We start from the raw sequence: 15,960 nt of genomic DNA, 5'->3' as shown, positions 1-15,960 counted from the left end.
GAGCCCTCTGGGGCGCAGGGGCTGCATTTCCACTGTGTGCTGGGGTGCAGGTGAAGAGGAGGTGGAGAAGGAGAGGAGGCCACCTGGGGTTTTTGTTGTTCTCTGGGAAGGATGCACAGCGTGACTCTGCCCCAGGGGTGCCTGAAGCTTTGGCTCACCTTCCTGGCCAGTTCAGTGCTCCAGCAGTTGCAGCGCAGCTGACACTGTGTTGGCACCTGACCGTGGCTCAGGGGCTCGGGGCTGGCCATGGTGCCTCCCTGCTTCCAAGGGACAGTGATCTTTCTGCCAGCTGCTTGATGTGGTGCTGTTTTCCTGCTTCACTTCTTGTGACAGGAGTCTGGGGCCACCTGATAGCCTTACAGTTTGCTAATGCCTGTCCTTTCTGTCCTTACAGTTTGCTAATGCCTGTCCTTTCTGTCACCTGCACTTGTTGTGCTGTTTGTGTGTTCGCTCTCTGGACTTGGGTCATACAGGTTCCTCAGCTCTATTTTCTCCAACACATACGGTGTTTATAAATCCAGCATCAGCAGCTATATGTGGAAGAAAGTTGACATTTGGGAAACAAAACTTGTAGTTTTAAATTTCCTCGGTGCTTATTTTCCATAGATTTAATTGCAAACTAACAAATTGGCAGATGAGTCACCTGCTGGTTGCTGCGCTATCCCAGCTTATGTGGAAATCCTGCTGAAATGGCTCAGACTGTCTAGGGAAAATGAGCCCTGCCCCCTTACCATGAACCCCATGCTTAACCTGCTCCCTGAGCTCTTCCCAACACGGAGGGCATTTGGCAGGAACTGTGGCTTACCAGAGCTCGTCACGCCATTGCCTCGTGTTTCCAGATAAACACGTGGCAAAATTTGAAGCCAATGCAGAGTCTGGAATTGCCCTCCTAGGTGAAAGGTGGCACAGTGCAGGGCACTGGTCTGACCACCGTGAAATAAACCTATTTCATGACAGCGACTGTTCTGATCCACGTGCGTGTCCAGGCCTGAGTGTCCTAACACTGAGCGTGGCCCAGAAGTCCATATTTCATAGTAGGGATGTAAGTGTGAAAAAATAATAATGAAATGCAACTAGAATAACTGCATCTGATCTGGCCACTTGGGATGTGTCTGTTATACCTTATTTCTCCAAATGCTGAAACATAAAAGATACAGATACTGTTCTCTGCAATGGCAATTTGCCAAATTGATTCTGATTGCTTCTGAAAGAGTGATCAATGCAAGCAAATAGTTCTACATTGCTCTTGCCTTGCAAGCGAGTTACCCAAGCAGCAGCAGCAGCAGAGTCAAGGTCACGCTTTGGGGTGCACACAGCTGAAGCAGTGCCTGGCAGAGGGGCTACTCTGGCCACCTGCCCCGGTCAGCACTGCATTTCTACAGGCTCTGGAGCCACAGAATGGTGCTGGGTGTGGGCCAAGACCCAGACACACAGCCCTGCCTGTGTCTCTGAGGACAGGCAGCCCCGGCTGTCATTCACAGCAGGCTCCTGGGAGGATGGCAGCAGGAGCCGTCCCTGCAGTAGGAGCTGCGGCCGCCAGACCTGGCGCTGTGCGCAATCCTCCTACCCCGGGTGGGGAGCAGCCCCTGTCACCCTGCCACACTGCGCTCCCACAAAAGCCTGACAGAGCCCACTTCCAATGAGCGCTCAAAATTGGAGGAAAGGAAAGGGAGAAAGTGTAAGTATCGCACATAGCTTTGTCAACCCTCCTCCAACCTTCCTGGAAGCCCACAAGAGTTCACACCCCTGGCCCAAGCCTGGGGCATGTTGTCTGATGGGCTGAGTGAGCCCAAGGCATGCTCTGTGCACCAGGGCACTGAAGATACAGACGTGAGCCAGCAATGTGCACTTGCAGCCCAGAAAGCCAACCGTGTCCTGGGCTGCATCACCAGCAGTGTGGTCAGCAGGTCCAGGGAGGTGATTCTCCCCCTCTGCTCTGCTCTGGTGAGACCCCCACCTGGAGCACTGCATTCAGCTCTGGGGTCCTCAGTGCAAGAAAGACACGGACCTGTTGGAGTGGGTCCAGAGGCCACAAAAATGATCAGAGGGCTGGAACACCTCTCCTATGGAGAAGGGCTGAGAGACTTGGGGTTGTTCAGCCTGCAGAAGAGAGAGCTCCAGGGAGACCTTCTTGCGGCCTTTAAATATATAAAGGGGGCTTATAAGAAAGACGGAGAGAGACTTTTTACGAGGGCCTGTAGTGACAGGACAAGGAGCAACGGTTTTAAACCAAAAGAGGGTAGGTTTAGATCGGACAAAGGAAGAAATTCTTCACTGTGAGGGTGGTGAGACACTGGAACAGGTTGCCCAGGGAAGCTGTGGATGCTTCATCCCTAGAAATACTCAAGATCAGGTTGGATGGGGCTTTGAACAACCTGATCTAGTTGTCCTAGATGTCCCTGCCCATGGCAGGGGGGCTGGACCAGATGACCTTTGAAGGTCCCTTCCAACCCAAACCATTCTGTGAGTCTATGGCTTGTGAAGACAACCTCTCCCTGCCCTGAGGTGCCTGCAGCAGGGCACAAGCTCTGTGCCTGCCGTTTGCATCTCCGTCGCTCTGTGCTCCCGGGGACCATGAGCGCAGCAGTGTCACTTGAATCATTTTGTTTTCTCCAGGAAGGCTCAGCTGGGACTGGCTCTGTCCAGCCAGCAACAGTTCCTGAGAATTCAGAAACATAAATGCTTCCCATTTGAATTCTCAAAATATTGAACCTCTCCACCACAAAAATCGCAAAAACAAAAAATGTGATGGCTAATGCAGCACACTGACATACACTAAATGTGCAAAAAGCAATCGCTTTAGTTAAGCTCCAACTGTCTACGTCTAGGACTTCCTAAAATGCAGCACAAGCAGTATCAAATACCTTAAACTGTGCCTTATTAAATAAATGTTTATTATTTCATATTGTTCAGCCTCTGTAAAGTTGTGGAGCTCTTTTCTGAAAAATGTCTTCAGTTCTTCAGGGAACTGTTACTGCAGAGAGTCAATTTTCAGGTTATTTGCAGAATGCCTGCCCTGACTACAGGTTTGAAGTGCTGGAGATTAGTCAATTCAGCATCTTCAACATTTACAAAGTATTCCTTAGTGATCATGCCCTGTTATTACATCGGTGATATGCTTAAACCATTGTTTGTTCTGTACATATATTATAGCTGTCTCTAACGTCAGGATCACTACAAAGAAAATGATGAAAGGCACACCATTTTTCTTTTATCTCTTTTTATTTCCATAAAATCTGCCTTGCTGATAGAACAATCATAGTTGTCTAAAATGTAAAGGAAGCAAATTAAAGAGTGTCATTGCGGTCATAGCATTTAAAACCCATTAATGTTTTCCTGCCATGGAGCGCAACAACAGTTCACTTTGCCATGGGATATATGAAAAGTAGAAAGGTACTTTAAAATGAAGAGAGCTGTTTCTTGATGTTCAAACACAGATTTATGTTATTGGATTTCTTCTTTAAGAAAGAAAGAAAGGTTGTCTCGAATGAGTCACTCACAGTTGATACCATGTGTTTATTGTACCTAGATCCTTTTCTGTTGGGGGGGGGTCCAGTATATTATTTCTGTATATTATCAAATTATTATTTTTCTGAAAAGGTTAATAAAAATAAGAATTAGAATAAATCCGTGTTATCTTTTTTATCCTTATGACCAAGTAAATAAAGAAATACTAATAATACACAAATTTATTCAAAGAGCAGGCTGGATCCTCAGCTGGGCTGAGGAAGAGGTGATGAGGCTGAGGAGAAAGGATGGGTCTTTGGGCCCATCCCTGCCATCCCTGCCTGTTCAGACCTGGCTGCTCAGCACCCAAATGACCTCATGAGCACAGACCAGGCATTCACCAGCCTACATGTGGTCCAATCCATAGGAGCCTTGACGGCGTCTTCTGTGCCCATGCCCCTGCCCACCTTCGTACCCCCAGCTCCCTGGCTGCAGGGTGGGACCCCTCCCATGCAGCACAGCCCAGCCATGTCCTTAGCAGAGGTTTTCCTATGTGAGCGTCTTCATCCAAGAAAGCATTGCTGACAGAGGTGCATGAGACCTCACATCAGTCTGCTTTATTTGCACTTTGTTCCCAGGGAAGGGACAGGGTATGTGATAATGCTTCTCGTGCCTTCTCCCCTGCCTGGTGCATGCCATGTTCACAGCTGTACTGTGAGTGAGGCTGGGCTGGGTGTCCCGTGCATGGGGGGTTGCAGGTGGTGTGTCCCTCTGCTCTATTCTGGCTGTAGGTTTGTCACAGTTACTGTTTTACCTGGTTTCTCACTGCTGTGTTGGTGGGGCTCTCAGCCACCACTGTGTCAAATTTGCTGCTCTTGCCACTTTCTACATTTACATATTGGAATATTTCAGCATCTTTGCAGTGGTTTGGCTTAGTTTTAAATAGATGTTTTGGTTTTATTTATTAGGGATTGGGTTATTCTGCTTCAGTGCTGAGTTCTTTTTCCAGCCAGGTTTCCCTTTGCTGAACTGTTTGCAGCCCAAGCCTAGCTGTGATCCCACGAAAGACACGCCAGGGTACATAACGCACTAATTCATGTCCCATTAGTCCAAAGGTGCTAGCAGGGAAAGGCACACGATAAAAAGAGCAACTGCCAGCCCAGGCCAAGTAAATCCCGGGAGTTGGAGGGGACATGAGCTATGGCATGCAGACGATAATCCTGCCTATGAAAAGTCATCAAGGCCTAGAGTTCCCAGTGATCATGGCATAATAAATATGTCAAGGAGCGGCTTCTTCCTTCACAGCTCAACCTGCTTCCAAGAGCCATCGGCTGCAGCAAGCAGAGGACCCCCGTGGGCACGCAAGTTGGGTTTGGGGTGGTGCCAGATGGCCCCAGGGGTCTCACTGGGGAAGCTGAGGGCAGAGACGTGGTCCTGTCACACTCAGCACAGGCCAAGGAGCACAGATGTACTGCCCATTAAGAAAGCAAATTATACATTTTCTCCTGCTCAACAAAAGCTACTAAGGGCCTGAAGAGGCGCGGGGGTGGTGTCAAGCCACAAGAATATTTATTGAAGAGATTCAGTTAGTTCATTTAATTAATGTATCTGCCTAATTCCCGTAAGGCCATGAGCAAGCAGCATTGCTCAAGCACATACTCCACTGTGATTAAGGCATCCTCATCTCAGCAACACAGCTGACAGTGCTCAGCACTGTGCACAGGACTGAGTGCATACACATTGCAGCCACAGTTCCCCTCCCTCCTGCGAGCAGCAGCTGGCAGAGTCTGTGATAACTAATGACAACTGTAGCAGCATCCTGATCCCAGTCTGGGCCAATGCCCCTGCCTCTCCCTGCCGTCGGCACACTCTGTGCCCACCAACCCCAACGCTCTCCATCACTGTTCGGGTACAACCACTCCATCATCACCTTTTCTTCAGCCCCCTGCACACATGCTCTGCCACTACAGGATGTGGAAGAGTGAGGCAGTTTACCCCAACCCCCTGGGCGCTGATGAATTTTTGGTTGAAAAACTGCCAGTCATTCTGACAGAGGATGAGGAAGGTCCTAAGAATGTCCTGATAGATGTTTTGATCCCAAAAGCCATGCAGGCATTTCACCGGGCAGAAGAAAGCCCCAGCTCTATCTTGCAGGTAAGTGAAGCAGAGTTTGTGATGTGTCCAGCACATATTACAAATAATGCAATATATTTTGGGGAAAGCATAAGTCGTGCAGCCTAGGCTGCTTTGGAAAAATACAAGCCTGCCTCTAACACTGCCTACAGACAGGTTTGGGAATCTGCTGAGGGCTCAGTATTTCGGGTCCATTATTGTGGGTGTCAGTTCTGTGTATGCATGAATCAAGACACGTGTGCAAATTATGGGATTAAAGATCTTACTAGGCTCTGTTTCTTTTGAAAACAGTAAGAATAAACTTCAGTTGAACATACTCAATGAAGAGAGAAGGCTCTCATGATGGCTGTCAATATAAAAGCAAAGGTAAAACCAAAACAGATAAATAGGCCTGTAGGGTTGCTTTAGTTTGGGAAAATTACTGTTTTTCTTTTCCAGAAAAATAGAAAATCCTCGAACTGAGTTTTTGTTGATGGCTTGCTTCAAATAATCCAGTTTGATTGTTTGGAAGAGTTAAACAGATTTTTGTATTTGTTTTATGACAAAACCCTGAAAATGTGTTTTTCTTGGCAAAAATATCCCTCCACTCAAAAAGCTAATCCTAATTAAGAAGAAAATTCCAACCCAAATTTGATCAACTCTTTAAATCAGTATTTTTCACTGTAACTTTAATCACCTAAAGGGCAAACTAATTTAAACTTTCATTAAGTCCATAATACAAGGTATAAAAATGGGATCGTATAAGGAACAATCTCAAATTAAAGTAGCTCAAGGCAATGCAAAATGAGATTTAATGTGAAGGCATAGCCTTTAACACATGAAATGTATGAGGACATATTATATATACAAAATATGAGAAAAGTTTATTTGTTTGCATAGTGTTTGTGGTAAAAGAGACTTACAACTACTGGGCAACAAGGAACTGAGTAAGAATTCATGGTTTGGCATTACTAGCCAAAGCTTACCAGCAGCATAGGTGTTATATGCAGCTATATATGACTTATTGACCAGGTTTCAATATTGCTTTATGTTGTTAATCCTCAATAAGCTCTACATAAAGCAACAGAAGCAAAAATACCAGAAACAGTTGAAAGTAACAGAAGTACCATGCGAAACGTAGTACTAGGAAACAAGTGACTTCCTAAGTCAATTTGTGCACATGTGGTAGTTTCAGGCAGATGACCTGCTGATGGCTTCCCCTCAGCTCAGCTGTCTGGTGGAGCAGGGTCTGAGGGAACCCATGTCGGTGGCTTCTGGAGCGACCAGGGCTGAAACAAGGGGCAACAGCAGCCGCGCTGTGCAGAGGGCATGCTGTGCTGCACTGTGCTGTGCACCACGGTCCCAGAGGCCACAGGGAGGACTGATGGATGCAGCCCAGGGCTGAGGCCCCAACGCAAAGGTAGGTCCAGCACAACAGCCCGGGGAGGCAAGGACAGTCAGAGGGCTTCCAGTACAGCCGCTGTAGCTTAGGAAAGCCAAATATTTTGCTTTGTTTTTTTTTTCTTCTGAAAATGGACAGTTTCCTGAATTTTCAATTTCCTGTCTTGAATTGTAATAAACAATTGGGATTTCCCACCGATGGCAATATTGTATTTGATCAGCTGTCACTCAGCACAGAACACGTTGTCTGTAGCTGTACTGCAGGCTGCACAGTGAAACTCATGACTGTGATGAGGCATGAGAATACTATTGTAAATTAAACAAGAGTGCATAATTAATAACCAAAATAAAAGAATGAATCACATTAATCATTAAAAGAAGATGCAATAAACTAAGATTAAACAAGGGAACAATTTAGCTCATACAGTAGGATACACAATTGACTTCAAAAGTGATTGTACTACATAGTTTGCCCAGTAATTATGTTAATTCACATCCATGGTAGTTTCCATTGGGTATAGTTCGGCTCCAATCGTGCAGGGCTAGCTGAAGGATCTGGCAAGTCCCTTACAGTCAGCTCTGTTAACTGTGTATCCTACTTCCTGACATAGTTCTCTAGACAGCAAAATCATCACATAAACTGTACCAATTCCATGTGACTTCATCCCTGTCTCCGTTCTCCTCTGGGACAAACAGCACATCAAGACTGTATTCCTCTACTACTCATCCACCTTCACTTCAGTGAAACTACTTACATGCCTGAAGTTGAGTATGCATTTAAGTGTTCCACTTCTTCATGGCCTTTACAGTCATATATTGTCTCGTTCAGTGATTCATCCATCCTTTCCTCCACACTGCCTCTTCAGGATGGAAATCTTTTCATCCATTAACTATTACAAAGTTGGCCAGTTCCAGGTGCCTTACAGTGCTGAAAAGTTGTCGTGGTTTAACCCCAGCCAGCAACTAAGCACCACCCAGCCGCTCGCTCACTCCCCCCCACTGGCATGGGGGAGAGAATCAGAAGAGTAAAAGTGAGAAAACTCGAGGGTTGGGATAAAGACAGTTTAATAGGTAAAGCAAAAGCCACGCACGCAAGCAAAGCAAAACAAGGCATTCATTCGCTCCTTCCCATGGGCAGGCAGGTGTTCAGCCATCTCCAGGAAAGCAGGGCTCCATCACGCGTAACAGTGACTTGGGAAGACAAACGCCATCCCTCCAAACGTCCCCCCCTTCCTTCATCTTCCCCCAGCTTTATATGCTGAGCATGATGTCACATGGTATGGAATATCCTTTTGGTCTGTTGGGGTCAGCTGTCCCGCCCGTGTCCCCTCCCAACTCCTTGTGCACCCCCAGCCTACTCGCTGGTGGGGTGTGGTGAGAAGCAGAAAGGGCCTTGACTCTGTGTCAGCACTGCTCAGCAGTAACTAAAACATCCCTGTGTTATCAACACTGTTTTCAGCACAAATCCGAAACAGTCCCGTACTAGCTACTGTGAAGAAAATTAACTCTATCCCAGCCAAAACCAGCACAAAAATTTACAGGGTCTCTGTGCAAGGAAAGAAGAAAGTCCTGTAAATCTGAGCCACATTACTGTCACCTGTGACAGTAAATTTATGTGATATTGGAAATTAAAAGAAACTTTGCACAAGATCTTCTATTTTAATGAGCTTCAAGTGATGTTTTCCTTTGAGTTTGGTCATTTTACAGCCATTCCTCCTGCTTAAAAAATGCTGGAGCATTGTTTTTTCCATAATTTCCTGTAAAAATTTTTCAACCTGTTCCATCATTTTAGTCTAGAGCAGCAAACCACCTCTGTGAACATTTTAATGCTTTCTGTAAAGAAGACATTCATTTTAACAGAAACATCTTCTTCAGAAAAATAGTTCCTGTAACAGAAATGTAACTTAGTCACCCTGGCTCCCTGGTCCAGCAGTCTGTGGCGACAGTGTGAAACCCTTTTTACCAAGCAAAGTTTAACACGTGTACACACAGTCCCCCATGGCAGAGGGTAAACCGCACAGTGTCATCGGCATTCCCTGACCCATCTCCTCTGCATCTGTCAAAGCCCCTTGTGTCTCCTCTCAAACCGCATGCTCCCGCAGCAGGGCCACCCCTCTCCATCAGCGCTTGTGCGGTGCCTGTTGCTGTTGCCGACGCCGCACAAGCGCCCCAGGTGAGGAGGCCCTGGGCTGATCGGTCACGTTGAGCACCACCGGCAGCATCCGTTCCACATGCTCTGAGGTCCCAGGTCGCCCAGGCCACCTCAGAGCACCGAACCGCGTAAGACGAAGGGAGGTGAGGGGAAAACAAAATTCTGAGAACCTTCTGTTTTTCTAATGTAATCGAGAAAGTAACCCCAAGGGAAACGCTGGTCGGTCTCTCCAGAAGTGTGAAAGCGCCCAGGGACCGACTTCCTGCGGCCTGGCACAGAAACGGGCTGGCACGGGAACCAGCCCAAGCAGGCTCAGCGCAGACGGGGCCGGGGCCAGCCCGCCGCGCGGGCAGGACGGCGCGGAGGGGACCCCGGACGGGACGAGCGGGGCGGGCAACGGCGGAGCAGCGGCGGCGCGGTACACCTCAGGAATGCCTGTCGAGCGGGGGCCGGCCCCGGGGCTCCCGCGGCGGCAGCTGGGGAGGGTAGCTCGGCGCCGCGGAGGGCTGAGCCTCGGGAGCCTGCCGGGGCGGGGAGGCGGGCGGGGGGCCGGGGCCCCCGCCCCCGCCAGAGGCAGGACGGGGGGCTGGGGGCGGCCGCAGCCCCGGCCCCGTGAGGAGGCGTCAGGCGCGGGAGCTCCGCTCGCTCCCGGTCCTGGCTCCGTATAAATGGGGGGCGGCGGCAGCAGCGGCGGCAGCGGCGGCAGCGCTTCGCCCAGACGGAGCCGGAGCCGGCCCGCAGCGGAGCGCGGCTCGGCGGCACCGGCACCGGCACCGGCGGCAGCGGCACCGGCACGATGGGCGGCGGCGGCCCGCGGCGGCCCGGCGCTCTGCCGCTGCTGGCGCTGGCGCTGCTGGCGGCACAGGGCGGGGCGGCGCCCCTGCAGCCCGGCGGCTCCCCCGCGCTCACCAAGATCTACCCCCGCGGCAGCCACTGGGCTGTGGGTAAGTCTCCGTCCCGCCCGGCGCCCGGCAGCCCGCCCGCCCCCTCCCCGCCCCGGCTGGCCGCGCAGCCGCTGGACCGGCCCGACCCTCTCTCCGCCCGGCCCCCGTCCGCGCCGCGCCTCGCCCCGCCCGGCGCCGCGCCGCTCCGACGGCGCTCAGCCGCTTCCGCGGCGGCCCTCCGTGCCTCCGGGGGCAGCGGCACGCAGCCGCAGCGGCTAGGCGGCCTCGGCCGGGAGGACAGGGTTGCGACGGCCCAGCGTCCCACCGGGCCTCCCGTGCCGGCTGCGCTGTCCCCGCCGTCGCCGGGCTGCTGCCGGCAGGGTCCCCGGCCGGGTTCGCACCGGCGCCAGGCTCCTCGGCACGGTGCGGGGCCGTGCCGCGCCGCCCCGGGCAGCGCCCGCAGGAGCGGGGCGTGCGGAGCTGCGCCCGGCGCCGTCCGCCTCCCGGTGCTGGGCGTCCCGCCGGTCCCGCTCGGCTCCACGCGCGACGGGCGCCCCCCGGCCCGGGCCGGTCTTGTCCTGCCGGCGCCGTGCGCCCCGGAGCGGACAGCGCCGTGCGAGCGCGTCCCCGACGGGCGCTCCCCGGTACCTGCCAACGCCGGCCGGGCTCTGCGCGCTGCCCGGAGGCGGTCCGGGGCGGGGCAGGGCAGGAAGCACCGCGCTCCCCGAGGGCCGGCAGCCCCCTGTGCGAGAGCGGGCCGGCCGCCGCAGGCGGCCCGCCGCCGGCGGTCTCCCGCCCCTGAGCACCGGGTGCGGAGCACTGCTACCGCGGAAGCAACCCGCGTCCCGGACAGCCTTCGGCCTCCGCCGCAGCACCCCGCACTTGTGCGGGGCAGAGGGTGCGGGGTAATGCAGCTTTCCCTGCTACCTTTGATGTGTTTATTTGGCGATTATGTTTCCTACCGCTACTTTTCTTCATAGATGCGGGAACCCAGACCCAATCCCGAAGGCAGCTGGGCGGGACCCACGAGCTCCCCAGCACCCCAAGGCGCAGCTAACACCTTGCGGAGCCCTGGTCCCAGCCAGGGCCCTGGGGTGCTCAGCCTGGAGGAGGCTCCTCCAGTGCTGTCTCTCCCCCTCCCGTTTCCAGTCATCTCCTTTGCAGCCTAAAGCCAACTATGATTTCATTTTGATGACAGTAAAGCATGGTATATCAAAAGTGCATCCAGTTTAGCTCCTAGAAAGGCCCTGGAACATAGGCTTACACTACAGTTCCCACATCCCACGCCAAGGCAGGGAAAGCCTAAAACCTACAGCTTCTCCATCCACTTATTCCAGCAAATCTCACCAGGTGCCTCTCCCTAGCTTCAGGCAAAATGCTTGGTTATCTCTGCCCCGTTCTCAGCAACGTTTTCCCTGACAACCTAGCATAAGAGACAGAGGAAATTAATTGTGTGTGACACTGTGACAAAATCTCCAATCCCAGTTGTGCTTCAACTTTTACATCATCTAACCCCTTCCCTTCCCTTCATACTATTAGTCAATAACAACTTCCAGCTGATGTTTGAACAATCAAATTTATACCTGTTTTGGTTAATTTCATGCTACTGTCATTGTTGTTACAGGACATTTAATGGGGAAAAAGAGCACTGGAGATTTTCCTTATGTTTATGAAGACGAAAACAAGACCCCGTTTTCAGCAGTACCTGAAAATATCAAGCAGCTGGAAGACTATCTGCAGTGGGAAGAAATCTCAAAATATTTGCTACGGCTGCTGGAAGGGAATGAAAATAAAAGTGCTCACTTTTTAAAAGGAGAGCTTCCCTGGCATACCAGGAACACCTGGGAGACAGATGACAATAGCAGTTGGAAAGATGTAAGTAAGATAAAACCTGTAAAAATGCTCCATGTATTCAAATTTCATTTTACAGTAACATATCAGCTTCCTCTAACTTGTGGATTGTCCAGAAAAGTAGCAGAAATGCATCTCATGGACTAGTCATTCAGTAAAGTAAGACTCTACTCTGGATTACAGATTGTCACTCACAGATTGTAATTTTATGAATTAATTTGCTACTGGGCATAAACTCAGCAAGCATTAAGCAGATTTTTTTGTCCGGATTCCCTTCAAGTTGCTTGGTCGTTCCATTCTTTTCTTTTCTAGCACTTCATGCTCAGGTGACCACATCAGCACCAAGTTCTGTATTAGCTCAGCACAAGCAAGCTAGTGTGAAAAACAGGTGTGAATACAGATGGCAGGAAGAAGGCAAAGGGTGTTGTGTCATCATATCGACCATCTCCCTCGGTTGCCGTTCTGGCTGTCATTATCTTGTGTGGCTTGTGAGGTACTGCCAATCAGTGGATAGAGCAACTGGGTTGGAGAGTTTCTTCTGTTCCCAGCTCTGTCTTTGTCTTGTGCAAGTCTTTTCCCCCCAGCTGATGGTGCTGGCCACTACTGTAGTCATCTGTGGTCTTGCAAAATGAGTCTGTGGCTACTGATAAGCTATAATGTGTGCCTAGAACCCACTTCTTCCCTCAAGTTAGTGTGCTTACTAAAACTATATAACAAGATAACAAGACTTTGGAACAGATTCACCCCTATTCTTTTGGAAAATCCTGTAAAATACATTTGGAAGGATATCAGTAAGGTTTTACAGAAAGTAATCAGGGTCTAAATGACATAATGTAAATTGCAGAATTTACTAGAAAACTCCTTTCTTTATAATGCATCAGGTACAGTAATGGTGATATAGCTGCAGAATTCTTTTGGGTGACATTGAAATAGAATGAAACGATTAATACACCCCCTTAAAGACATTAATGGGAAGATTTTTTTTCTTCCCATATTCTACTGTAAGATGATGTAGTTCATATCCCTGGGCTAACTTTAGCCCAGTCTCCCTCCTGAAATCCTGGTGCAGTGAACTCAGTGAATGCTTTGTTTTTTACTTGAATATGGGTAAAAATTTACCCATTAAATTAATCCATTATTTAAGTCTCTGACACCACTGATACGAATGCTGTCCATAGGTTTCTTTCTGGCTATGGCTTTATGACAGTGACGCTTATAATAACTGTGATTAATAACTATATAAAAAGGAAACTATTTATCTCATCTTCATGTCTTCAGTGTGCAGCTTTGTAATCAAATTAGATGAACAAATTCCATTATGCTATGTAAAGAGGGAAATATTCTGACTTCTAAAAGTATCTGGTAATAAACTGTACCTACGAAGGCTGAAAGTTGCCTCCGGTACACTGAATTATATCCATATGTGTATACTTTTACCCTAAATCAATATCCACATTTTTGTGGTCAGACATTGAACATATATGCGGAATAATGAGATTATTGCCTTAAGTATTCAGATTTCTCCAATGATTAGTAAAAAAACCATGTCTTTCATGTGACTAAGATATATGACAACTTGCAGAGCATCATTTTGACATAGAACCTTTGATTTCCAGCATTCAACAGTTACTTTGTCTCCATCTTGAAGTAAAACATAATCATGAAAGTAATACGTAACCTGTGCTTTCCTACTGTTGGACTCCAATACCTGATTATATGCAGCCTAGATAAGATACGATGTATAGTTTTTCCTTTGGCTTCAGAAAGTAAAAAACCAGCACCTGAGAGTTAAGCTATATACCTTTTTGAGATCTGCCTTCCAGAGGAAGAAGACCTGAAGATTTAAAGGAATGTGCTTTACTTTTTTGAGGGTTGTGATAGTTTCCTAAACATTTAAATAATTATAATCATTATTTTTAATAAAGGAGGCCTTGTTTATTTATAAAGGCGGAATTCTGGTATACATATGAAATTCAGTCATACACGTACACGGCGACACAAGATACAAGCATAAATGACCTTTGGATTTTGATTCTGTAGATTTTTCTGGATGTGAGGGGTTCCATGTTGCACAAACTTTGGTTAGACAACACCTTCGTTTAGGGTGCTGCTGTACCACAGCTAATGAAGGTGTCCATGTACAGGAATGATGAATGTAGCTACCTGCCTCGGTGGAAGATGGCCAGGTAGAGTAAACTGACAGTGATGATGCAGTGCATATGAGAAATTTGTACTTGGCATTAAATACTTTTCCAACCATATTGTGTTTGAGTTTGAAATAGAAACTAATTTTAGAAGGAACCAGACACCATATACACAGTGGGTTACTGTTCACTGTGAAATGGCCTGTTGGATTGAGGTATTGAAATGTGACCAAAAAAGGCAAATCATGAACCCTACTGTCAGCTGATAGAATAGCTGTCCCAAGACCATATCACCATCGAGGGGGCTATAATTCTCGTAGACTGAGTATGCACCTGCAGAGATGCTAACCACGAGGAGTCTATCTCTGTGTGTGTGCAACCCTATGTTCCCCCCTGCTGAACATAAGCGAAGGCAGTGAAAACGTAAGGGAAGAAGTGTACTATGAGGACTTTGTTTCATGGACTTTTTCAAATTTAGCTGAATTAAGACCAGAAATCCCCAAAGCCAAAGGCTGCTGAAGTAAATACAGATATGTACTTCAGATAATTCAGGGTTTTGCTTATTAGCTCAAATTCATTCAGTGCATTATTCACCACTAATGCTCACACCATGCTGTACATTTCTCACGAATAATTTTTTTTTTCCTAAAAGACTCACCCAGAGTAGGGAAAGTGCTGTAACACACAAATAGTCAAAAAAGCCAAAGAGATGAGCATAATAGTTCTGGGAATTAGGCTTAGGGTGGTGCACCTGCGTTATTTTCTTCTGTTTTCAGTTAATACCAGGCAAATTAAGATCTTGCCTGCTCTTTATTCTGTGAATAAATTACAGTTAAAGTAGTTAAAGATCAGAAGGGAAATCTCTCCTGCAAGTTGGCCTAAGTGTAAAAGTAAGTTGGAAAATAAGCTTTAAATTGTTTCTATGACTTGGCTTTTTAACACTAATGAGACACAATATAAATGAGATGGCAGACAGAATTATTTGGGAGGATGACTTTCCTCTTACTTTGGCAGTTGGTTATTACGCTAACCAAGACAAATGAGGTCTGTTTTGGAAAGATTATTAGTAATGTGTTTCTTATGTGAATACACAGAGCAGATATACATTAGGCTTATTAACTTAGTGAATGACTTTTTTCGGGACTGGTCTATAAATAATATTTTTCTCTTTTTATTAGATGATGGACTATCTGCTTCAAGTTGTGAATATGAAAGAGAGCACTCCAAGCTGAAAGAAGGTCTCTAAATTATGAAGAAATGGAATACTTTCTGTAAGAGACTATATTTCACAAGCACTTGATTGTTTCAGATAATCAACAAGGTTTTTTTTCTGTAAACAAGATTTCCTTTGTGTAAAATATCTAAATACACGTATTCTTGTATGTTTCAGCAATGACTAAACTCTCTACTTCATTTTCAAGGTTGCATTTTCTCACTTGAATGGCTTTGATATATATAATTGTCATGGAAGGGTCTTCCAATTAATTATATGACTTAACCTATCTAATCAGTTCATCTCTTAGTTCGAAACTACATGACATTTCAACATTTGCAATAAATAGTACTAATAAAAAGGCTCAGTTTATACTTTTATTTGAGTTAATAAAATGGAAATTGGCTGTGCCACAGCTAGTAACAAAGAAACAACAGAATGATTCATTTTCCACTGAAGCTGTTCTCCTTGAGTTGCTCCCTGGTCTGTAATTTTTTTTCAATAGAGGGAAGCTGACACTGCCTTCCCAAGGTATCGGTGGGCCAAGTACAGAGCGTGTGATGCACTTCCACATGCAGGCAGCAGGGAGATCCCCTGAAAGATACTCTGCCCCCTTGTTTGACTCGGAGGTGATGCGGCAGCTCAGCATGCTCCCACCACACAATGTTAGCAGGTCCAGTACCATTGTGTGTCTACGTGAGACTAAAGGAGGAACATTGCCTCCCAGGAGAACAAGCTCGTGACACCTTTTGTGGG

General features: G+C 47.8%; 1 protein-coding gene across 1 annotated transcript; it reads left to right on the top strand.

The window, feature by feature from the left end:
- Window positions 1-9,908: 9,908 nt before the first annotated feature.
- On the top strand, window positions 9,909-15,568 carry LOC143171963 (gastrin-releasing peptide-like). The gene is made up of 3 exons (XM_076361151.1): window positions 9,909-10,056; window positions 11,621-11,871; window positions 15,170-15,568. The coding sequence occupies exons 1-3, from the start codon at window positions 9,909-9,911 to the stop codon at window positions 15,221-15,223; spliced, it is 453 nt and encodes a 150-aa protein (XP_076217266.1). The 3' UTR covers window positions 15,224-15,568.
- Window positions 15,569-15,960: the final 392 nt, after the last annotated feature.

The sequence above is a fragment of the Aptenodytes patagonicus genome, chromosome W (genome assembly GCF_965638725.1).
Source record: "Aptenodytes patagonicus chromosome W, bAptPat1.pri.cur, whole genome shotgun sequence".
Classification (NCBI taxonomy): domain Eukaryota; kingdom Metazoa; phylum Chordata; class Aves; order Sphenisciformes; family Spheniscidae; genus Aptenodytes; species Aptenodytes patagonicus.
Note: the sequence above shows the minus strand (reverse complement) of the source record. Positions and strands in the feature narration are given on the sequence as shown.